Below are 25832 nucleotides of genomic sequence, written 5' to 3'. Positions count from 1 at the left end.
CATCTGCGCTCCATTTTCCGGACTGCTCTCTTTAAGGTGCGAGTGTGCTCATTATACCACGGAGTCGGACTGTTTTCTTTGATCTTCCTTAAGCGTAAACGAGCAACTGTATCTGAAGTGCTAGAAAAGAGAGAGTCCATAGTTTCTGTTACATCATCAAGTTTTTCTGCTGATATGCTGAGGAATTGAGATAAATCAGGAAGATTACTTACAAAGCAGTCTTTTGTGGTAGAGGTGATGGTTCTACTATACTTGTAACAAGGAGTAGAATTTACAGTTTTAGCTATATGGAGTTTACACAAGACTAGATAATGATCTGAGATATCATCGCTTTGCTGCAGAATTTCAACACCACTAACATCAATTCCATGTGACAGTATTAAATCTATAGTATGATTTCAACTGGAAACGTGTTGTCTAACCCCAATAGAGTTCAGAATGTCTATGAATGCTGATCCTAATGCATCTTTTTCATTATCGACATGGATATTAAAATCACCAACAATTAAGACTTTATCTGCAGCCAGTACTAACTCAGATAGAAAATCAGCAAATTCTTTAATAAAGTCTGTGTGGTGCCCTGGTGGCCTGCATACAGTAGCCAGTACAAACATTATTATAGCAGTAATCTTGGGGGGTGGACTCATTTAAAGTAATGTATTCATCTGGTTTTAACCATGTTTCTGTCAAACAGAGCAAATCTAGATTATTATCATTGATCAAATCATTTACAAAATTTTAGTAATATATATTCTAGTAATATGCATGCAAATAAGCAACTAATAGATGTAACCCTAAAATAAAGTGTTACCAATAACTTTTATTCTTAGGAGTGATTAGAAATTCACATTAGAGAAGAATAAGAATTGGTTTCAGGGTGAATTATTTCATGATGAGTAGAGGGATCCGGGCAGCCGGAGCCATCATGCTGTGCCAATAAAGTGGAGAGGTTTCCACTTGCCAAGTGATATGTAGCTGGTTCATTGACTTTCTGAGATTTTAATGTCTTCCTTTAACCCTCTTCCTTATTCCTCAGCCCCATAGATGAGTTCTTTTTGATATGGCCATAAATGGTAACCTATATATCTGCATGAGAAGTGATTTGTTCTGGTGTCTGTAGAAGAGATTTTTTGGCCGGATCTAAAACAGTGACTAGATACAGATAGAGATATGATTTATATTTTTGTAGTTTACTTTTGAGTTGTACACTGTATGTTATTGGTGGACCACCACTAATCACAAACAGTGCATAATACAAAAATGTAAAATTGTTGATCACTCATGAGTCACTTCAGAGTGTTATCATCTGTGCTCAAAGAAATCTGTACTTATGTTTTTGGTTATTTAAAAAAATCCTAGTAAATATTAATTAAGCTGGCAATAAGCATTCCTTAATTTGAGTATTGAGAAACACCCAAAATTAAAAGAGCACCTTGGTAATAAACGAAGCACCTTTCAAATAAAAGAGCCAATCACCAGTAAGCAAAGTCAACGCTTTCAGTCTTTTTGATGGAGCTGCTGTTAGAAGTGCTGAGTCAACTGACTTGCCTTGAAAGGAGCTTTGCCGTAACTCATGCAGCCCAGTTCTGGACATTAATGATTTCTCAAATCATGTAGCTAGTTGAGGAAATATACTGCTACTTTTCTAAGCAATACAAAAATCTGTAGGTTTGTCCTATGACGACCATCAAATCAAGAACCATCAGTAGCACAGAACCTAATGCTCTCCTACACCCAATTGTTCAATTGTTTTTAGATACTAGCAATTGAAACTCAGAACGAGTCTTTTTGCATTTGTACATTTTTAATGAGTCTAGACTGTCGTGAAGTTTGACAGCTAAGATCCTACAGTATGAAATGGCTTATTGCTGCGATCATGTTCATACAGACTGACAAGCAACAGTTGCAAATAAATATTACAAATCGTACAGTGTGCACCTGCCTTTCCCACACAACATTATATTGCCACTTACATATTATATATAGTATACATATACATACTATACATATTATATAAAGTATATATATATATAGTACATTGTATGTATTGACACATTTCTATATTCTGTTCAGTTGGACAAGTAAGAGAAACTGTAAATTCCAAGTGTAATCCAGTAAGGCAAGGCAAGGCAAGGCAAGTTTATTTATATAGCACATTTCATACACAGTGGTAATTCAAAGTGCTTTACATAAAAGAAAGTGAAATAGACATTAAAATCAATAAAAACATGGAAATAAGAATAATAAAAACAAGGAATTTTAAAATGATATAGAAAATGATTTAAAATAAATTTAAAGAAAATGATTATACATAAAATATATTGCAGTCAGTTCGGACATATAGCACAGTGCTCATTCAACAAATGCACAGTTAAACAGATGAGTTTTGAGTCTTGATTTAAATGTGGCTAATGTTTTAGCACATCTGATCTCTTCTGGAAGCTGGTTCCAACTGCGGGCCGCATAATAGCTAAACGCAGACTCCCCTTGTTTTGTGTGAACCCTTGGTATTTCTAACTGACTCGATCCTAATGATCTGAGTGGTCTGTTCGGTTTATATTCAGTGAGCATATCAGCAATATATTTAGGTCCTAGGCCATTGAGTGACTTATAAACGAGTAAAAGTACTTTAAAATCAATCCTAAATGTAACTGGAAGCCAGTGTAAGGACCTGAGGACTGGTGTGATATGCTCAGATTTTCTGGTTCTAGTCAGAATCCTGGCAGCAGCGTTCTGGATGAGCTGCAGTTGTCTAATGGTCTTCTTGGGAAGGCCGGTGAGGAGACCATTACAGTAATCCACCCTGCTGGTGATAAAGGCATGAACAAGTTTCTCCAAGTCTTGACTGGAAACAAAACATCTAATTCTTACAATATTTTTGAGATGATAGTATGCTGATTTAGTTATTGCTTTGACATGACTACTGAAACTAAGGTCTGTCTCCAGAATTACCCCAAGATTTCTGACTTGATTTTTCGTTGTTTGACCCCTAGAGTCAAGGTATGCATTCACCTTGAGAACTTCATCTTTGTTTCCAAATGCAATGATTTCAGTTTTCTCCTTGTTTAACTGAAGAAAGTTCTGGCACATCCAACTGTTAATTTCATCAATGCATTGGCAGAGGGAGTCAATGGGGCTGTAGTCATTTGAAGATAAGGCTAGGTAAATCTGGGTATCATCAGCATAGCTGTGATAGGCAATTTGGTTCTTCCTCATTATCTGACTTAGTGGGAGCATATACAGGTTAAACAAAAGCGGTGCAAGAATTGAGCCTTGTGGGACTCCACATGTCATGGCCGTCCACTTAGACTTATGCTCTCCTATACTCACATAATAACCTCTCCCTTCTAAGTATGACCTGAACCATTTGAGTGCCATCCCAGAAAGCCCGACCCAGTTTTCCAGTCTCTCTAAAAGTATGTTATGATCGACAGTGTCAAACGCAGCACTAAGATCTAGTAGTACCAGCACTGATATTTTGCCAGAATCAGAATTTACGCGAATATCATTTATTATCTTAATGAGTGCTGTCTCTGTGCTGTGATGTGCTCGGAAACCAGATTGAAAATTGTCCAGGTATCCATTTGACTTTAAGTAGTTGTTCAGCTGATTAGAAACTACCTTTTCAATAATCTTACCTATGAAAGGAAGATTTGATATGGGTCTATAGTTGCTCAACATGGTGTTATCAAGATTGCGCTTTTTCAGAAGGGGCTTAACAACTGCAGTTTTAAGGGAGTTTGGAAAAGTCCCAGAAAGAAGTGAGGCGTTCACCACTTCTAAGAGATCAGCTTCTAAACAGTTAAGCACATTTTTGAAAAAGGATGTGGGAAGTGTGTCAAGATAGCAGGTTGAAGATTTAAGGTGCTGTACTATTTCTTCCAAAATGTTGTTATCAATTTCTTTAAATACACACATAGTCACTTCTTTTTTAAATTGCGGTCGAATCTGTGTGACCTCTGCATAACTTGAGGATGTGCCAATCTCCTTTCTGATATTATTGATCTTCTCAGAAAAGAAGGAAGCAAACGTCTCGGGTTACGTATGTAACCCTGGTTCCCTGAAGGGAACGAGACGCTGCGTCGAACGCTACGGGGAACGCCTTCAGCGTGACCGCGCTCTGAACCAGAGTGTAAAATGTCCAATGAAAGGGCGAGACGTCATAGGCGGTGACGTCACTGACCGGAAAGCATATAAGCACGTGCGGTGGAGCCGGCGTTTGCTTCCAGGAATGAAGCAACCGCTCGCAGGGATACAGGAAGTATGGCCTAGAGACGCAGCGTCTCGTTCCCTTCAGGGAACCAGGGTTACATACGTAACCCGAGACGTTCCCTTCCAGGAACTCGAGCTGCGTCGAACGCTACGGGGAACGAGATGCCAACGCCACCAGACTTCCAAATACCTGCCCTGTGTGTATCACTAGGAGCACAACGAGGGCGAGAGAACCGAAGAGCCGGGAGTGGCCCTGAGATCAAGACCGTAGAACCGGACAAAGGTGAGGGCCGTGGACCAACCCGCAGCATTGCAGATATCCTGCATCGAAACCCCTGCCAGAAAGGCCTTGGAGGCCGCCATACTCCTAGTTGAATGGGCCTTAAGCCCCAGAGGCGAAGGGATGCCTGAAGATTCATAGGCCAAGGAAAAGTATCCACAATCCACCTGCTAAGGGTCTGCAGGCAGGCAGACCCCGCTTAGGAGGACCGAAGCAAACTAGCAATTAGTCCGTCCTTCTCCACAGGGCAGCTCTGTGGACGTATGCGTCCAGTGCTCGCACTGGACACACACAGTTATGCTTTCGCTGGTCAGGCTCCCGAAAGGGAGGAGGACTGAGGGCCTGCAGCACGACAGGCCATGGTATAGAAGAGGGGATCTAGGAAATAACCCGCTCGAGGGTAGAAAAATGCTTTGGCCAGACCAGGGGCAAAGACGAGATAAGAAGGGGCCATGAAGGGCCTACAAATCCCCACTCTCTTAAGAGACCACAGCCAGGTCCCCGTAGGGACACGTCGTACAGGAGGCCTCAGCCTCAGCGCACCGTGGAGGAAACATGTAACCAGGGGGTGTCGACCCACTGTAAGGCCACCGAGAAGGGCATGGTAGGCCGATAAAGCCGCCACGTAAACCTTCAGGGTGGAGTGAGTTACCCCTGCGGAGAAACAGGCCTGCTTGACCTGCAGCACTGTACCAAACGGGCAGTTAACTGGGTCAAGGTGGCGGTCTCCGCACCAAGAAGTGAAATATTTTCACTTCAGGGCATACAGTTTCCTCGTAGAGGGAGCTCTGGATTGGAAGATGGTCTCAGCAACCTCAGTTGAGAGACCGGAAGCTATGAGCTGCGCCCCCTCAGAGGCCAGAACTTCCACACATAATGCGCGCGTCGCCTCGGCAACGCGCGCAGCAACAGCGAGCTCTCACTCAAAGGGGGAAGAACCGCACTCGCGGGCTTCCACGAGCGAGAGCGCTAGATCTGGGGAATGCAGGAGGAGATAGGGCGAACCCGTCTCCAACCTGTTCGCCAGATCCATGTTGCCATCCAGAACTCCCGGGAGCAGAGCGATCGGGGAAAACCGTACAGACGAAGCCTCGGCCAGGTCTGTACCAAGCGTCCAGTCCAAAGGAGCTGGAGGAACTAGAGGGGCATAGCGCTGACTCTCGAGTCGCACAGCCAAAAACCTCCATATCTGCTTCACCACCTTGGGGTGAAGCATCCATTCCCCGGGCCTCAGCCCCTGCCTCGACAGGATGTCTGCTCCCACATTGAGATACCCAGGGATATCGATGGCTCTGAGCGAGCGAAGTTTGCCCTGGGACCACACAAGGATCTGGTGCGCCAGCTTGTACAAGGGTCGCGAACGCAGACCTCCCTGGTGGTTGATGTAAGAGACCACCGCTGTGCTGTCGGTGCGCACCAACACATGGTGATCTCTTAGGTCCGGGAGAAAGTGCTTGAGTGCACGAAACACGGCCAACATTTCCAAACAATTGATATGCCACGTTAGATGGATACCGCTCCACAGACCGCGGGCAGGGTGGCCACTCATGACCGCTCCCCAACCGGTGAGGGATGCGTCCGTCGCTAGCATTACGCGGCGACAAGAGGCTCCCAGCACCGGGCCCTGAGACAAGAACCAAGCTTGGCTCCACATGTCTAAGGCACGTAGGCATCGCCGCGTGACCTTGATCATGCGAAGCGGGTTTCCCCTCGGGGAGAACCCCTTGGTCTTGAGCCACCACTGTAGTGGTCTCATGTACAGGAGGCCAAAAGTAATCACGTTGGACGCAGCTGCCATGAGCCCCAGCAGTTTCTGAAACTGCCTGACAGTGAGTGACTGGCCCTCTTTCACTCTCTTGACTGAGGTGAGGATCGACTCGCTCCGAGCAGGAGACATACGTGCCTGCATCGTGGTCGGATCCCACACCACGCCTAGATAAGTGGTTCTCTATACTGGAGAAATCACACTTTCTTGGTGTTCAGTCTCAACCCCTTCATGTGCGCGAGAACGACATCTCGATGCCGAGTCGCCACCTGCTCTGATCGAGCTAGAATCAACCAATCGTTGATGTAAAAATGCGGGGTACGAGTGCAGGGCCAACGGGAAGAACCCGATATCGGTAAGCTTTGCCCCTAAAAGCAAACCTGAGGGACTTCCCGTGAGAGGGAAGGATGGAGACGTGAAATATGCGTCCTTAGATCCATCGTGACAAACCAGTCCTCGGACTTGGTCTGAGACACGACTGATGAGTGTAAGCACCCTGAACTTCAGTCACATGACTGAGCGGTTCAACTGACGCAGATCTACCATCCTTCCTTGGAACAATGAAGTACCGGCTGTAGAACCCGGACTCTCTTCCGTGAGGAGGGACCACCTCGATGGCCTCCTTCCCCAAGAGAGTGTCTACTTCCTGTTCCATGATCAGAGCCTGCTGGGGGCCCACGCACGTGGGAATCACCCCGTTGAAAGGCGGTGGCGGAGCGCCGAACTGAATACAAAAGGCCTTTCTCTACAGTACGCAGGACCCATTGAGATCCATTTGGCAGTAGTTTTCACGCTGCCTAAATGGTCTACTAAGGGAACCAGTCTCTCGAGACTGGCCTCTGATGTACCCAGAGCTGCTGGCACGGTGCCCTGAAGCGGAGGACCGGCAGGAGACGGCCGAACCAGGAGCTCTAGGGACCCCCGCAGGGGTGGCGAGCTTCTCAGCTCCGCTACACTTCGGGGCGGAAGAAACTGAGAACACCGCTCGCTGGAGACAGCTGCGCCCTGGAACTCTGGCAGGGTTGGCAGACTGCTCTCCCGAGGGCACTGGGGGAGACGGACACCCGATCTGCCCCAGAGGGGTCTGCCCTCGTAAGTCCTGGGCACAGCACCAGGACTGCCTCAGCCTCAGCCTCCTAATGAACAACGGTCCTCAGACCCGCGTCATTCCTAGGAAGACCAAGCTGAAGAACCAGACCCTGCAAGGCAGGACCCAAAGAGACACATCGGCAGTAGTTCTCACGCTGCCCGATGGTCTCCTAAGGGAACCAGTCTCTCGAGACTGGCCTCTTTCATGCCTAGAGCTGCTGGCTCGGTACCCTGAAGCGGATGACCGGCAGGAGACGGCCGAACCAGAAGCTCTAGAGACCCCCGCAGGGGTGGCGAGCTTCTCAGCTCCGCTACACTTCGGGGCGGAAGAAACTGAGAACATCGCTCGCTGGAGCCAGCTGCGCCCTGGAACTCTGGCAGGGTTGGCAGACTGATCTCCCACGCCCGTAGGCTTCTTGGCCGAGAACCCCCTTAGACTTAAGAACGGTCCGCAGATCCGGCTTAGCCTTAGAGGTCCCCGACCCAGAGTGTTAGCCGCCACGGCCCCACCTCGGTGGGGTGCGAGTAGCCACGCTCTGTTTTGCGCCTCTCTAAAGAGGGGCTGGCACGCGGCGAGCCAGAGATAAGCGAGGGAGAAACCGCTGAAACGCCGCCGCCTGTATACAGGCCTCTTGGTACCTGTCGACGACGAAATGATGGCGTCGCCGAACAGGCCAGAAGGCGCAAGTGGGGCGTGCATGAGGAAGACCCTATCTTCTCCTTCATGTCAGATAGGGTCGACCACAGACAGCGTTTCTAGGGAGCTCAGTGATCAGCTTATATTCCAGTCAAATTGAGCCCCATCCCTCGTCCAGCTCTCTAAGCAGGTACGTCAGCTTGGTGCGCCTTTTTTTTTTTTTCCGTAAAACTGCCATGATGTGCAGACACGCACCAGCCTGACCTGCAGCCGCGAGCCTTCAGAGACAACGCCACGCAAGGGGACAGATAGCTCGCGAGCGTCTGTTCCACCCGGGGCATCGCTCTGATATGAATGAGAATACGTAACGCACGCGTCGCCTCGGCAACGCGCGCTGCGATCCCCGCACTCACACTCGCCGCCGTGCCTCAGCAGCGGCGGGAATGCGAGATGTACAGCGGAGAGAAACACAATCAGCCCCCTTTCTCCTTTTTTTTTTTTTTTTTTTAGAGCTGACTGCGCGCCGTTCTCATTCATAATATGCTTGTGCAAACACTGTTTCATTGACGCGTCCACCTCCTCGGAGGAAGACAGGTCTAGGAAGGGAAGAAGACACGGGCTCGCCCGTCTTCATTCAAGGCTAGTGAAACTCACTCCTCTCTTTTTCTTTTTCAAAGAGAGCCTTCAGAGAGCAGGCGTAAGAAATGAAAAAGCTCACAAACGGGCAGTCAGCTCCCTCGAGAGCTGAATCTGCGCGCTCTGCTCTCAAGCAGACCACACACAGACTGCGTGTATCCCAAGCAGCTCTTTTTTGTGTAGGGAGGAACACACAGCCCGGAATGCGATCTGCTATCGCCCCAGTGCTTGCACATATTGCTGGAACCTATTTAAGTGATTGTGCAGGACAAACAACACTAAATAAGACTCACAACATGCAAAGACAATACACACAGACAGAGAAGCGGTTGCTGAATGACAAAAAGCAAACGCCGGCTCCACCGCACGTGCTTATATGCTTTCCGGTCAGTGACGTCACCGCCTATGACGTCTCGCCCTTTCATTGGACATTTTACACTCTGGTTCAGAGCGCGGTCACGCTGAAGGCGTTCCCCGTAGCGTTCGACGCAGCTCGAGTTCCTGGAAGGGAACTCATTGCATTTGCTGTCGGAGAGCATTTCACTGGGAATCTGACTTGGGGGGTTTGTCAGTCTCTCAACAGTCGCAAAAAGAGTGCGGGTGTTGTTTAAGTTACTGTTTATAAGGTTTGAAAAGAAAGTCTGTCTAGCTGTGGCTAGTTCCACATTAAAAGCATGAAGGCTGTCTTTATAGATGCTATAGTGGATTTCGAGTTTCGTCTTCCGCCACATTCGCTCAGCTTTTCTGCATTGTCTTTTCATGCTCTGAACTGCTGTTGATTTTCTCCAAATTGATTTCTGTTTCCCCGTCTTCTTGCTGACCTTTATCGGGGCAATATCATCAATAACATTCTTAATTTTTGTGTTAAATGATTCAATGAGAAGATCAACAGAGTCTGCAGAAATGCTTGGTGTTAATGATATTGCCTCCATAAATAGCGCACTAGTGTTCTCGTTAATGCATCTCTTTCTGATAGAGACAGATCTAGATTCAGTGGTGACCGAGATCAATATATCAAAGAAAATACAGAAGTGATCAGATAGTGCTACATCCTTAATTACAATGGATGAGATGTTTAGACCTCTACTGATGAGTAAATCTAAGGTGTGTCCACGGTTGTGTGTGGGTCCGTGCACATGCTGACTCAGGTCAAAAGTGTTTAAAACAGTTATAATTTCTTTTGTAGTTTTGATTTCTGCATTATCTATGTGAATATTAAAATCCCCTGCAATAGCAAAACAGTCAAACTCTGAGGAAATCATTGATAACAGTTCAGTGAAATCATCAACAAAGGCTGGAGAATATTTTGGAGGCCTGTAAATAATGATAAACAGGGTGCGTGGAGCACCTTTCAGCACAATACCTAGGTATTCAAAAGATGAATACTGACCAAATGACATTTGCTTGCACTGATAAACATCTTTAAACAGAGCAGCTACACCTCCACCTCTCCTAACAGTCCTGCAGACACTTATAAAATTAAAGTTAGGAGGGGCTGTTTCAGTTAGGACTGTTGAACTGCAGCTGTCTTCTAACCATGTTTCATTTAAAAACATAAAATCCAGGTTGTTTGTGGTTATTAAATCGTTGATCAGAAATGACTTATTTTTAAGTGAGCGAATGTTTAAAAATGCTAACTTGATGGAATTACATTTTGTCTCTACAGCAATCTTAGATTGATGCATTATAGGCCGCAGGTTAGATGGGTCAGCCGTACGGCTTGAGAAGGCCTTAGACTTTCTATTGCTTAATAAAACAGAAATAGAGGAGGCTACAGGCACACTGGGTTCCCGCTTGTTTTGTAAACATTTGTGAATGTTGCTGCTAATATAGCGGGGACCCGACACATATCACTGAGAGCTGTTATCAGTTGTTTTTGGTTCACCTACACCAGATGGAGAGGGGTTTGGGCCCTGGCGTTGTGGCAGCGGCCGGAGAGCTCTCGCAGGAGGAGGAGGGTGAGCTGGGCCTGCAGTCTTTGGTGGTTGTGGGGCCCGCCGTTTTTTAGTTGATATCTGGGGGCTTGAAGCGAAAGAGTGGGAGAGTTTGGTCCCAGCATACACCAGTTCCTCCATTTTCTGTGAGAAGCTTAGAAGTGGAGATTCTGGGGAGAGTGATAGTGTATCTGGTGAGCAGGGCTCTGGCTCTGGTGTTTCCGGTGGCTGTGAGATGTCGTTCTGGCTTCCCTGGCTGTTTTCCAGAAAGTCGTCCTTGGGTGCTGTGTCTTGGAGCTGTTGTAGTACGTCACAGTCTGCATGTGATGAGCTCTGTGGGCAGGGCTCAGCTGGGATGTCCATGAGCAGTGCTTGTTGTGGCTGCGTGGTGTTATCATGTTGACTCAGAAGCTGACATGAAGTCCTGTGGAAACTCATATACTGTCCAGGTGTGTGTGTGCCATTCAGGCCGAGTAGATTGGCACATACCGCTGAAGGATGACGGAGGGAGAAATAGATATTGTCCTTAAGCACTCTTGCACCGAGTCTGTTTAGGTGGAGGCCATCCGGTTTAAACAGTTGTCTGTGGCCCCAGAAAAGATTGAAGTTGTCGATGAAGTTGACTCCTTTTATACTGCAGGTCCTTTGTAGCCATGTATTCAGTAAAATAATTTGATGAATAATCAGTTATTTTTCGTAAACTCACGAGAGCAAGAACACATCTGTTGTATTTTTCACATTGTGAGAGCCTAAGAAAGAGAAAAAGACAAGAACCCGCAGCACAATTGTTAAGTGACACTGTCAAAGTGACGCATATGGTTTTTACAATGTGACATTGCATATTTCTTGTACAGCTGGACACATTTTAATTTACAACTTCATGAAATGGGGTCAAAACTCATCACAGATCACCTCCAAATGCATTTACAATTATCTTTTGGGCTCTTTTGACATGAGCCATTAACAAAAATCCTAGAAACCACTTTTGTTTTTTAGAAAAGTGTTATTTTTAGAAAATCATAAATATTAAACATTTATTTATTTAGACTGTTTGTGCATAGAATTGATTTTATAGTGTAGGGGATTAAGACAAACTTTAAAACTGCGCTCAGGCACATTCCTCACATTATCACCAGACCATTTATCGTCCTTTATTTTCACTTAACAGAATTAGTTTGACATTTAATGCTGTCTGGATTGCAGCTATTTTGGCCTCCAATGTAGCAATCGGAGACTTACAGCCACCCAGTCTGCATATATGGGCTTTGCAATTTAACATTATAAGGATGACGGAGGGAGAAATAGATATTGTCCTTAAGCACTCTTGCACCGAGTCTGTTTAGGTGGAGGCCATCCGGTTTAAACAGTTGTCTGTGGCCCCAGAAAAGATTGAAGTTGTCGATGAAGTTGACTCCTTTTATACTGCAGGTCCTTTGTAGCCATGTATTCAGTAAAATAATTTGATGAATAATCAGTTATTTTTCGTAAACTCACGAGAGCAAGAACACATCTGTTGTATTTTTCACATTGTGAGAGCCTAAGAAAGAGAAAAAGACAAGAACCCGCAGCACAATTGTTAAGTGACACTGTCAAAGTGACGCATATGGTTTTTACAATGTGACATTGCATATTTCTTGTACAGCTGGACACATTTTAATTTACAACTTCATGAAATGGGGTCAAAACTCATCACAGATCACCTCCAAATGCATTTACAATTATCTTTTGGGCTCTTTTGACATGAGCCATTAACAAAAATCCTAGAAACCACTTTTGTTTTTTAGAAAAGTGTTATTTTTAGAAAATCATAAATATTAAACATTTATTTATTTAGACTGTTTGTGCATAGAATTGATTTTATAGTGTAGGGGATTAAGACAAACTTTAAAACTGCGCTCAGGCACATTCCTCACATTATCACCAGACCATTTATCGTCCTTTATTTTCACTTAACAGAATTAGTTTGACATTTAATGCTGTCTGGATTGCAGCTATTTTGGCCTCCAATGTAGCAATCGGAGACTTACAGCCACCCAGTCTGCATATATGGGCTTTGCAATTTAACATTATAACACAGTCGTATTTCCCTGCAAATAATACAGCATATTACATTCTGGACTGACTGGCTGTCTTCAGAGAAGACTTCCTTCAGGAAATTGGAATGAAAATGGATACAATTTTCTGAGCGCTCAAGAAAAGAGCCCACTCTGTTCCTATATGGCACATTTCTTAAATTGGTTTCCTAAATTACCACAAATGAAACAATTATAACTAGCTTCATTTAAAATTGGTATATGCCTTGCAAAGTGTCTTTATGAATGAGTTTGCGTAGTAATGATCAGACAGCAAAAATCATTAAAATATATTAAATGAGATATACAGCAATGAAGGGAAAATTGGTGGGCATCAGTAATGTTTATTATGATACTTCAACATGACTTATAACTTACAGTAACAGTCATTTACCATCTACTGTATTTGACAGTTTTACAACATAACCGTTTTCTATTAAGCAATAATACTGCAACTAAACATTAAATACCAGCATGAAAAGTTGTGTGTGTAAATTAAGTATTTAAGAAGAATTTGTATTACAATTGCTATAAAATGTAAAAGTATTAGTGTGGTCACAATTAAAGCTTTTTACAATGTCATTTAAAACAGGTTAGAGGTCTTGGTTGGTTATAATAAGCAAAAACAAACTTCTACCAAAATTGTTTGTTCATTAATTGACAGAAAACACTATCTACAAAATGTGTGCCTAGAGAGGCTGAAACAGCTTGATTCATCATGTTACACTCTTAAAAATAAAGCTTCTTTATTGGCATCACTGGTTCTGTGAAGAACCTTGAACATCCATGGAACCTTTCAAATGCGGAAAAGGTTCTTTATAGTCAAAAAAGGTTCTTTAGATTTTTAAAATGATCCTCAAAATGGTTCTTTTAGGAATTGTTCACTGAAAGGTTCTTTGGGGAACCAAAAATGGTTTTCCTATGGCATCACTGCAAAACAAATCATTTCGGAACCTTTATTTTTAAATGCATGACACATGACATCAGAGAGCTCTGGAGAAGCCTTGAGGAAAACGTGATTGAACTGACACACTCGAGTGATGCAGACAAATTTTGCAGTCCTTGACTGAGCACTTTTATTCAATAATTGATGCAGCTGTCTCATTTGCCACCCAGCACTCTCCATTTTAACTCTGATGCAGCACAAACTCATTTCTTGATAAGGCTGTAGATGAAATGATCATCATCACTGCAGTCTCAGAAGCTGTGGTGAGCTCTGGCTCATGGAGAGCACTGCGGCAGGCTCGTGTTGGCACTGACGGTGGATGAGACGGGCCGCTAGCATGAGCAGGATCCCTGTCAGCAGCTCCAGGCAGAAGGACAGACAGGCCATGACCAGAGACCAGCCAAAGGACATGTGGACGTGAGACAGTGACTCAATATCCACCATGTGCTGCAGCTCCTCCAAAGCCTGCTGAGAATAACTGATATAGATACTCACACCAGACATCGTCAACAGACCTGTGGACAAAGAGACATCCATTACACTCCATTCACTCACTAAACAACCTCCCAGCAACAAACTTATCAGTACTTTTCTTATAAAAATATTCTAATTTAAAAACATAGAATGCTGGTTTGTTACCTGTCTTAAAGGGATAGTTCACCCAAAAATGAAAGTTCTGTCATCATTTACTGACCCTCAAAGTGTTCCAAACCAGTGTGTATAGTACGGGGAAAAAAATAGTATGGAAATATCTACCAGCGTGTGTTGGTTATCAACATTCTTCAAAATATCTTCAATTGTGTTCCACAGAAGAAAGAAACTCATGTTTTGATACTTGGGGGTAAATAAATGGTGACAATTTAAATTTTTGGGTGAACTATCCCTTTAAAAGGTAATAAACACTTTCTCTCATTTTCGGTATCTGTTGTACACTGAAAAAACGGTACCGGCTGATGACATAGGATGTATGTGTCACATGCACGCTTGTTAAATATGCTAGTCTCGTGAGTTTGTTTACAGGAGCAGAGGAAGCAAAGTTTCCTTACTTTACCAAAGGATAAGTAGGATAAGTCTCCTCTTGGCTTACACTGAAATCCTCCTACATTTTTATTTACAAATCCTTGTTTTGTACTTCTAATTTGTGACCGGCTTCAAAGCCACTAGAAGGCAAGCCTGCAACCATTAGCCAAAAAAGTGTATGTGCTAAAGGAGACCAGAGGCCATTTTTTATTTGTATTTTTTGAATGGATGTCAATGGAGGAAAGGCTTCACAACGCTGAATAAACAGCTTTTTAGAGGAAACGGCGTATCATTTAATGAATCGACAGCCTATCTGCTAATCTTCATCATGTTTTACACCAAACAATACTTTTGGATTGAAAAAGAAAATACTGTTTTATAAGAGAAGTCACTGACTTTTTTCAGTTTAAGGCATTTCCTATTCATTGCTATGGTATCCGTAAACAGCGATTGAGTGTCGCACAAACTATGACTGAAATTTAATGACGTCAAGGCTGGAATGTGAATGTCAGCAACTGTAATGTAAATATGGTTATTACGGCACACGCGATCCAAGTTAGCCAATTCGGTTTCTTCAATAGTAAGTAATACAGACCCTCCCATCTACCTATAGTAAGACAATCTGTCGGCTTTTTGTTTTGCTGTCTCTCCTCTGCGCTTGCATGTTCATCACTAATCACCGGCACGTGCGCTGCGCTGCATGATGCACCTATGACTATCAGCAGAAGTGAGAAAAAAGTATTTCAATCACGACAACTCTCTGAATATTTTAGCATGATAATGGTTATGACAATGTTAATGTATTTGGTCTTGATGGAATAGACCTGCTAGGCTGCTGCTGAATTGCTGCTGCTGTTGGTTATTGCTGTAGTTGTAGATTATTGCTGCTGCTTCAAGCAAGTACAGAAACTTGCTTGAAACATACGGTGCTGTGAGTATTTAAGACATACTGCTGCTACACAAATAGCATATAAAATAACCCGTTGCAGATCTATACAGGTGGAGCTGGGGAAGGGGGAGGGCTTCAGAGGAACTCTGAAAGCACGCTGCAAAATGCTCAAGTGGATGCTAACCAGCCATTTAAATGTAAAGCAGCAAGTTCATTGACTGCGTATGCCACATGAACCAATCAGCTTGTGCCAAGTCATTCAATGATGTGAATATCATCAGTTACGATAATACCCATCAGCCTGCGCCATCTAGAGTTTCAGGACTGAACTATACATTTATAACATCTTAAATATGCATATTTTCAATACAAAAATGCATTGATTCGCTATAGGAGACCTTTATTCTTATAATTTATAATATAACCCCGATTGGATTTGTCTGAGAGAAGAAAGTTCTATACAACTAGGATGCTTTGAGGGTGAGTAAAACATGGGCTAATTTTCATTTTTGGGTGAACTAACCCTTTAAGCCAGTTTACTAACCTGACCAAGCTGGTTTTTAGACATTTTAGTGGGGAAGCCAGCTAGTTTCTAAGCCCGATCACATGACAACTGCTCAAAACCCCACTAAACCTATCACTACAAAGCTGCCTAACCAGCTTGGATAAGACCAGTGACTTCATTTATAAAACGTATAAATATGCACAGATTTGATCTTAAAGTGTGTGTATGCTAAAATCCATATCAACGTTAGATATGTATATTTTCATCAATTTCATATTCTAGCTTGTCATCATTTTAAAACAATGTTTTCATTTTTCACACTTCTCACAGTGGCACAATTAAAGACCAAATGTGAATTCACAGTAAAACAAGAGCAATACATTACTGAGATGTTAGCATCATTCTGCTGTTCATATACAGTCACTTATAAGAAAATGAACCAGCATGCATTGATTTCATAATAAATCTCTGACCACAGTAATTTATTGTAAAATAATACTTTTTAATCCTGTAAATTCATGGCATTTCTTTTTAAAGTGCAGCTTTCATACCTTTATATTTCTGAGAGTCTGTTGTATTCCTAATTTGAAAATACCACAATGCACTGTATGATTTTTTGAAACCTTTAAAAACCTTACCGCACACTGAGCATGCCATTTTGTACTCGCATTCTCAAATTCAGGTGTTTGACAAAACAAAGGAAAGAAAAGTGCAGTCTATATTAAACAGTAGTTTTTGTCTGAATGAAGCATAGACGTCATTCCAGCAAAAAAAAAAAGGGCAAAAGTACTACTGAAAAACGCATAATCTTCCAGCCTGGGTGAAGCCATTATATACATTATCAACAATTTGGGACAAATCTGATGTAATTTAATGGAAAACTATGTGAGTGGTGCTCTGTGGCATGGCAGGAGTTTGAACAGCCTCCATGTGAAAGCTGTAATGGCTTGATTCATCATGTCCTATAAAGTAAATGCATGATGGATCTAAGCAAATGTGTCTTTTCTTTAGAATGAAGTGAAGTGACATACTGCCAAGTATGGTGACCCATACTCGGAATTCGTGCTCTGCATTTAACCCATCCAACGTGCACACACACACACACAGCAGTGAACACACACACACACACACACCGTGAACACACACCTGGAGCAGTGGGCAGCCATTTATGCTGCGGCGCCCGGGGAGCAGTTGGGGGTTCGGTGCCCACCTCAGTCGTGGTATTGAGGGTGGAGAGAGCGCTGGACATTCACTCCCCCCACCTACAATCCCTGCCGGCCCGAGACTCGAACCTGCAACCTTTGGATTACGAGTCCGACTCTCTAACCATTAGGCCACTACTTCCCCAAACTCACTGCACAAGCACAGAATATGACAGTCACACAGGTTTAGTGGTGGGAGTATTAATAGGAAAGCTCATAATCACCATGGTAGTAAGAGAAGATATGTGCTTTCCTTGAGACCTGCTTGAAGGAACCGTCATGAACTCATGAAGTCATTATTGCTGTAATTAAGCCACTCTGACAGAGCACATTCATGCAGTGCTATCACATGAAGAAAGAGACTTGGCATTGTCTCACTCTAATCATGGACTTCTTGGGAAAAGACGTCAGTTTGATCGCAATATGTCTCTGTACAATCACAATATGCCTCGGACTGGTATCTTCACACATCTGCAAGTCACCTATGCTGTGGGCACTGATGCACCTGTCACTGATAACAGTCTGGATGATCCCTTTTGTCTTTGGCATGAAGAACTTGATGTCTGTTTAAAAAAACAAAAAAAAAAACACACACACACACCTGAAACATGGACTCATCTGATAACAGCACACATTTCCGCCATTTTTTGGACCATTTATCATGCATCTCTGCATCTTAACTTTTTTGGAAATTGAGGTTGTAATCTGACATTACAAAGTGCACTACTTAAAAGTGTACTAAAGTAAAACAATCATGGAAGTGCATTCTCTTTAAGGCCTTTTGGTAACATTTTATTCTATGGTGTCATTATTACACGTTACATGTTCTTACTATTATAATAACAATAAATTATGCATAAATGCATGCAAGTAACCTAAGCCAAACCCTAATCCTAACCATAACCATACAGTAAGTACATGTAGTTATATTACTCATTGTACTTCATTGTAGCTATATTACACATTGTACTCGTTGTACAGTATTTAAATGTGTAATTACACTGTAACAAGGACACCTTAAAAGGAAGTGTAACTGATCTTTTATTTAATTGTTATAATATCTGCAAGTACAGTTTATAAAAATATCAGATTTGAAATATACGGCAAGTGCACATTTAGTATTATTAAGCATACACATCTTTTTCACTGGCTATGTGAGAAGAGAAGCTTTAAAACCAAAAGGATGAATCAGCTCTCAGAAGCACAGACAGCCTGGAGGTCATCAACTGCTCTTTATAAAAAAAAAAAAGAAAAAAACCGGCAACACATGTGTCAGGAGAGCTGAACTGAATGAAAGATACACAACATCCGGTGAAGCATTCCTGGTTTAAATTAATTCAGAGAGCAGAAAGAATCAATATCAGAAATTTATTCTGTCATGTCTGTGTTTTTGTGATGAAAATTGTTTACAGATGTGATCATTAATGTAATCTCATGTGGGCTTCAATCTTTCCATTGTTTTACTTTAATCCATCAGTTGTGTGCAATGTTCAGTTCTTATGAAGCAAACACTCATTGGCACAAATACAGCATCAATTTACCTCAGCAATAAATGAAAACTAAACTATACTAGCATAAAAAGCTGTGCTAAATTCATATTTATAGAGACTACACACCATTCTGTGTTCTTGGGCAAGACAGTATTTTTTCATCTCAGGAGCCTCATCCAACAGGAATGAAAACAGAACACAAATAAAAAGCGGTGATGGTCTTTGCTGACCTCAGTGTTTCAACCTCTACAGATCCCAGTGATTTACTCTGCTCCATCTCTCCCTTAATTCAGCTGCACTTTAGTTTTCTGTTGTGCTCAGGCTGAAACACAAGCACCTGTTACAGCGCTGCAAAAGAGCCCCAAACTACACTCCATCACCATCATCATCACATCCTACCATAACAAACAATACTATCACAATAATACAGAGGACGGAATGAACAGATATTGTACTGACAAAAAAGCCTGTGTCACGCCCACTTATATTTTGATATGCTCTTCATTAACTCATCTGAAATATTGTAGCGCACATCCAGTAATAATCTCATGAGTTTAGTTTTTGTGATGAGAAGAAATAATGACAAAGTGTAATGAGGATGTGAATTAATTATGTGCCATTCAAGACAGAATCAGATGCTGCCGTTTTTAGTTTAACACCTTTACAGACACAGGAGCAAAATCTGCTGATTACAGATATACAAGTAAACCATTCATACCTGTGGTGCCTCCTGAATTGTTAACAAGTATTAGACTAAATGCCAAAAACAAATCATATTGTCACAGATCGACCAGGCTCTCAGTCCAGCCAATCACAGCCAGCACCTTCACCCGAGTTCTAATGAGCACACCTGCACGTAATCCGCACCTCATCAAGGCACACTACAAAACCACACACCTCACTACATTCAGACGTCCGGTCTCGTTCATACGAAGTGGACTCCTGTATGCTATCTCAGCGACCTACTTGCCTGTGTACTTACCTCTCTCCGAGTGTTGCGTCCATCCGTGTCCTGGATCCTGGTTCTTCATCCGTGGAGCTGTACTGCCAAGAGTGAGGTGTGGTGTTCTCCCGTTATCCACGAGTTCCTGTCAAAGACAACAGTCTTGTGATTCACTCATCTCTTCATCCAAAAGTCTCTGCAGTCTATACTTACCGATTCAATCTCCATCCACTGCTCATCTGCTCATCTAAACCTTACCTATTTTTGATAACCTGTGTGTGAAGTCTGCTTCCGTAACACACATCATAATGTAGCTTTTGAGTTTGATGTTCATTGAAATGTATAGTAGCTCTTTAGTAATCAGCAGCGGTATATAGTGCAAAACGTTTACTTTATAAGCCTGTGTGGTTCCATCCAGTAGTGTTTTTAAAGAAAACAATCAGTTAGAAAACAAATAGAGAGTGGAAGTGTTAGAGGGTCAAAAATAAAACGTCTCACTTCAGTGTGTGTAATAAGGCACACGAAGACGAAGATGACAATGAAGAAGAAAGTTCAATAATTTTTAATGATTCCGCAAGAGTAATCCAAATGGAGGAAAACACACACACACACACGGTAACATTCAACAATACCGGACAAAGTAAAACTGAACCTGCTAGAACTAAACTAGGGTAGCTAATGAGGGACAGACATGTGAAGATGATCAACTAATAAGGACACAGGTGAACTAACTAATCAAAGAGAGACAGAAACTGGGTCAAACAGAGCACATGAGGGATGAAAACACAACAAAAGTCCAAATGAGTGTGACAAAAACAAATACATAAAATGGAAGAGATGTTTTTTAGCCGTTTCTTGAAGATGGCTAAGGAATCAGCTGCTCAGATTGAGTTGGGCAGGACATTCCACCAGGAGGGAACAATTAATGTAAAAGTCTGTGAAAGTGATTTTGTGCCTCTTTGGGATGACACAATAATTGGTAGCCAGTGCAAATTGATGAACAAATGTGTGATGTGCATTCTTTTCGGCTCATTAAAGATTAATCTTGCAGCTGCATTCTGGATTAATTGTAGAGGTTTGATAGAACTGGTTGGAAGACCTGCCAAGAGAGCATTGCAATAGTCCAGTCTGGACAGAACAAGAGCTTGAACATGGAGTTGAGAAGCATGGTCTGAAAGAAAGGGCCTGATCTTCTTGATGTATAAAGTAAATCTGCAGGACCAGGCAGTTTTAGCAATGTGGTCTGAGAAATTCAGCTGATCATCGATCACAAATCCAGTGGTTCTGCCTGTTTTTGAAGGAGTTATGGTTGATGTGCCTTATCGGATGGTGAAATTGTGATGAAGTGATGGGTTTATTGAAACCACAAGCAGTTCTGTCTTGGCAAGGTTGAGATAAAGGTGTTGGTAATTTACCCAGCAGGAAATGTCTGTTAGACATGCTGAATGGCGAGCAGCTATCGTCGGATCATCAGGATAGAATGAGAGTGTCATCAACACAGCAGTAATATAAAAAGCCATGTTTCTGAAGGACAGAAACTAGCGATGTCATGTAGACAGAGAAGAGAAGTGGTCCAAGAACTGAACCCTGAGGCACCCCAGTAGCTAGATGTTGCAACTTGGACACCTCACCCCTCCAAGATACCTTGAATGATCTATCTGAGAAGTAAGATTCAAACCATTGAAGTGTAGTTCCTGAGATGCCCTTTGCCAATAGGGTTGACAGGAGGATCTGGTGGTTAACCGTGTCGAAAGCAGCAGACAGATCAAGCAAGATAAGTATTGAAGATTTGGAAGCCGTGAGAGCAAGGCAATCTCAGTTGAATGTCCACTTCTAAACCCAGACTGGTTGATGTACAGGAGGTTTTTCTGTGTGCGAAATTCAGAGACTTGGTTTAACACTATTCGTTCAAGTGTTTTTGCATTGAAAGGAAGAGAAACTGGTCTGTAGGAAACTCAGATGCATAAAGGCTCATCCTGACAACAACTATTTGCTTGAATTTCTAACATTTACAGATAAGGACACAACTATAAGATAGAAGTTCTGTTGAGGAAAACATGTCTGAATGCAAATAGACAACACACGCTGTGAAAGCTGTGCACGTTTGTGATTAAGATTGAAGCACTTAATATTTCTCATGTTCAAGAATTATGCACCTTTCTGTGTCCGTTATTTTCAGATCCATTCACAACAAAGTATATGAATATAAACAGTTTTGTCCATAAAACAGCTGTTCTGCACACACAGAAGTTCCACACTTGCAGTGGTTAAAACAGTATGCATGCCAAACCAAAAGACCTGCTGTACCAAAAAAAATGTGGTATGAATATGTTTAACATTACACCACTATTTATTTGTATCTAGAACATAATTTGGATCTAGATTAGAAAATAAATCCCCTAAACACATTAAACATCAAATAAATCTGTTCAATATTTTTGTTATTCGTTACTGCAGGCTTTGTGGATATGTATTATTGAGCTAAAAACCTCCATATCTATTAAACCCCCTCACGGTGTGTGTGACCAGTTCACCTAACAGCTGTACTCAGCTGGAGAGCTTGACATTTTCTTTTTTCTTTCTTTCCCATTGTTTTATATCCACGTGTGACATTGACTGAGCCACTGAACACATTTCTCACTGACCTATACACAACGACCCAAACTCCAGCCATAACACTGCTGAGAGCTCACTTCATGTCAGCTGATGTGTGTAGATGGCCACTGAATGCCGTGTAGCTGTTAATGGCACTCACTGCAGATGAGGAAATATGCAGCGATGCAGGTCAGAAGAGTGCAGCTCTGAGCCAAAGACGCCACCAGACCGAAGATCCCACCAAAGACCAGCAGCACCAGACTGAGAGGCAGCAGGACCACGATGACCCTGTGCAAGTCTACAGAGAAACATTCAGGCCTTTATTACAACCTCAGTGTAACCTGCTGCCACACGTTCAAGATTACAGACATCTGGAGAAGCTTTGTACTTTCAATTTCAGTGACTTTGAATTAGAGACCACTAGGGGTGTGCAATGTTTATTGTCTATGATAATATCGTAATTGTTGTTTTAAAAGTTTGGAAACTGACATTATCAAGTATGTAACTCACTCACAATAAACAAATATGGAAACCTAGTAGAATGCAGTTAGAATGACCTCAAAATTGAAAAAACAATGGGGGGAAAAATTCCACTATATGCATTTGTCTTATTTTCTAAAGCAATTTCAAAACGAAGAAGCATTTTTCCCAAAGATCAGCATGATTGCAAATGTGATAGATTTTATAGTTCAGCAAACAAGGAGTTTATATTTTCAATATTGCACAAAAAGTTCCATAAATAATTAATTTGTCCCTAAAACAATTGGCTTTTTAAATTAAGCAAAGATTCAATGAGCCATTCATAAAGACATTCACTTGCTTGGTCCTGAATAAATCAGCTGTTAAACAAAATGGTTAAATGAATAATTCAGTGACTTGCCACCACCTATTGGCATTTTTTGATTAATATTTAAATTGTATAAAAATATACTTCAATAGTAAGGACAATATTTTTAAAATATGAATCTCATAATTGCAGTTTAAATTAATCTAAATGCTGTTTCTGTGCCATTTCTGCAGTACAAAAATGGATTTTATTAATAATGATGTTATTTGATTAACAGCCTACATTGTCTTATTCTAAAATAATTTATTGAATAAGTGTAAGAAGTTGATATGAAAGATGATGCATACATCTAATAAGGTTAGAAAAAATACCCTTATAAAGGTAAAAATGGAAATCAATTTAAAGGGGTCATATGATGCGATTTCAAGTTTTCCTTTCTCTTTGGAGTGTTACAAGCTGATTGTGCATAGATAGATAAGATCCCTGAAGTTGCAAAGACTAAAGTCTCAAAACCAAAGAGATATTCTTTATCAAAGTTAAGACTCTGCCACCCCCCCTAAAACGGTTCATTCAAACACACTCTCACGGTGTGGAAATATTTGCGTAATGCCGCCCAAATGTTCATGCAAAGAAAGAAGGCATGTTTCAGAAACCGCAGTGGTGTCGATGCAGCCTTGTCAGGGAGACGCTGTGTGTTTCTAGGCGAAAGCAAAGCACTTTATTTGGCCTTCCAAGACTAGATGCATTTAGGAATCATTAAGATTATTTACAACAGAACAGCAACGCATTTTATGGACGACCGTTTCGTGAACCTAGGAGAGGAGGTAATTCTGACTTTGCTATGACAATCTGGCGCTTCTGAATCAGCAACTGTAAGTATGTTTTGTTATTAGTTCAAGTATTTGCTATTGACTGTTCAAATGCAGAGTTTTGCGCGTCGTGTGTGTGTGTGTGTGCGTGCATGTGTGTGTGTGTGTGTGAGTGAGAGAGAGAGAGAGAGAGACAGGGTCACATCACGGGGTGTACAGCCCGTCAGAAATTGTCTTAATAGCGGCTTGTGTGCAAACACATACGAGCAACATCACGGTGTCTCTCACGCGACTCTGTTTCCCTCTCAGGCTTGAACTGATGGTAAAACTAAGGACATTATTAACTGTCTTTACATTTATTTTGAAAGATGAAGCTTGCAATTATGGTAAGAAGCGTTACATTTCCGACGAGTGTTTGAGGTGTTCGGCCAATCACAAAGCACTGTGCCAGTTGGCCAATCAGAGCAGACTGCGCTTGTCGGAAGGAGGGACTTTGTAGAAAACGACACGTTTGAGAGAGGCAGGGCATAGAGGACCTACAATAAAGTACAGTATTCGAAAAATACACAACATAATGATCTTTAAAAAATAATCATATGACCCCTTCAATTTAAGATGGAAAAGTTTCTACCACTGCTGTGAACTAACTACCGCACACAATAAGAAGATAAGAAAAGCTTTGGGGGGGCATCTGTCCACAACAGACCTAAACCAGCAAACGTACTGGCACAAAAATCACACTCAGCAAAGTAGCTTCCAATTTATCGAGGTATCATCTTTTTATCAATATAGCACACCCCTATGACTACTAATCAAACGCCATCAGCTTTGATAATTGTGCAATCTCTCTTATAATAAAGGTGGCCAATGATGGATGTCGTGCTCTTAAAGAGAGCGAGAGTACACTAACTATACATAACAAGCCTATTTCCAGTATCATTCTCTGATTGTGGCTAATGTGTAGATAGCTTTCAGAGACTCACTCAAAAGGTGCTTCTCCTGCTCGGTGTGGTCGGAGGTGTCCGTGTAGAACGAGATGTCATGATAACTGCCGTTCTGTCCTGTGGATCACATTAAAACACCAGTCAAGCAAAAGCTGCAAACACCCATTACACTTCACACAGCTGCCTGTGAATCAGTTTTCTTGGTAATCTCGACATATTACAGCCTGCAAAATTCACCGCATACAACACAGCAAAGGGTTTCTTTTCTTATAAGGAAAATCAGCCTTTGTGTTTGAGGGAAGAAATCATCTTTACTGCAATTAGAATGAAATGGAAAACAGTTATTTTATGTGACAGATTTAGTAACTGTGTCTAACATTAAACATTTACAGTTGTGTGATGAACTGCTTCTCTCTTTAATTGTCTCTAGTGCCATGAAACAACTACAGAATTAGACGAGACATTTTGTACATAACATAAAAGTGACTCAGCCAGTGATGAGGACTGTATCTGTGAATATTTCTGAAATTACTTCATTTGCAGCCAGTCATACTGTTTGCCAGTTAATTTGCTGCTACATGAATGAGATTAAAACTACTACATCATCTAATGAGGCACATGAAATGTTAAACAGTAAGAACGGGATAAATAAATCAATAAATGCACATTAAGTTCATGCAGGCTACTTCATCAGTCAGTATTTAGCCTAATGTTTAATATTCACATGAGCACTTTAATGTAAAACACTGTTGTGTAGTGATTAATTGAGCAATTATTCTGGATGTTTAAATCCTCTTGATGAAGATGAAGAAACATCACTGGCAGAATATACTAAATGTGATCAACAGGTGCACAGTAAAATCAGACATAAAGGAAGCTCAAGTTGTTTGTGTTCATAATCTTACCTTCATAAATCCTCCAGAGTCCGGAGTGAGAGCTGCTGTACTCCAGGCTGGAGTTCTTCCCTTCATCCACATCTATAATGTACCAGTATTCAGTGCCGATGGACACGGCGAGCAGGATGAAGCTGAGCAGCCCGCACAAACCGGCAGAGATCACAATTGTCCCAAAGTTCAT

General features: G+C 42.1%; 1 protein-coding gene across 1 annotated transcript; it reads right to left on the bottom strand.

Annotated features, from left to right (window-relative positions):
* Positions 1-13811: 13811 nt before the first annotated feature.
* On the bottom strand, positions 13812-25832 carry LOC306867966 (transmembrane protein 235-like; the record flags this gene model as incomplete). The annotated part of the gene is made up of 4 exons (XM_079413931.1): positions 13812-14086; positions 22376-22513; positions 24795-24872; positions 25661-25832. The coding sequence occupies 4 exons, from the start codon at positions 25830-25832 to the stop codon at positions 13812-13814; spliced, it is 663 nt and encodes a 220-aa protein (XP_079270057.1).

The sequence above is a fragment of the Barbus barbus genome (genome assembly GCF_936440315.1).
Source record: "Barbus barbus genome assembly, chromosome: 4".
NCBI classification, from domain to species: domain Eukaryota; kingdom Metazoa; phylum Chordata; class Actinopteri; order Cypriniformes; family Cyprinidae; genus Barbus; species Barbus barbus.
This window is presented reverse-complemented; position numbering and strand designations above follow the sequence as displayed.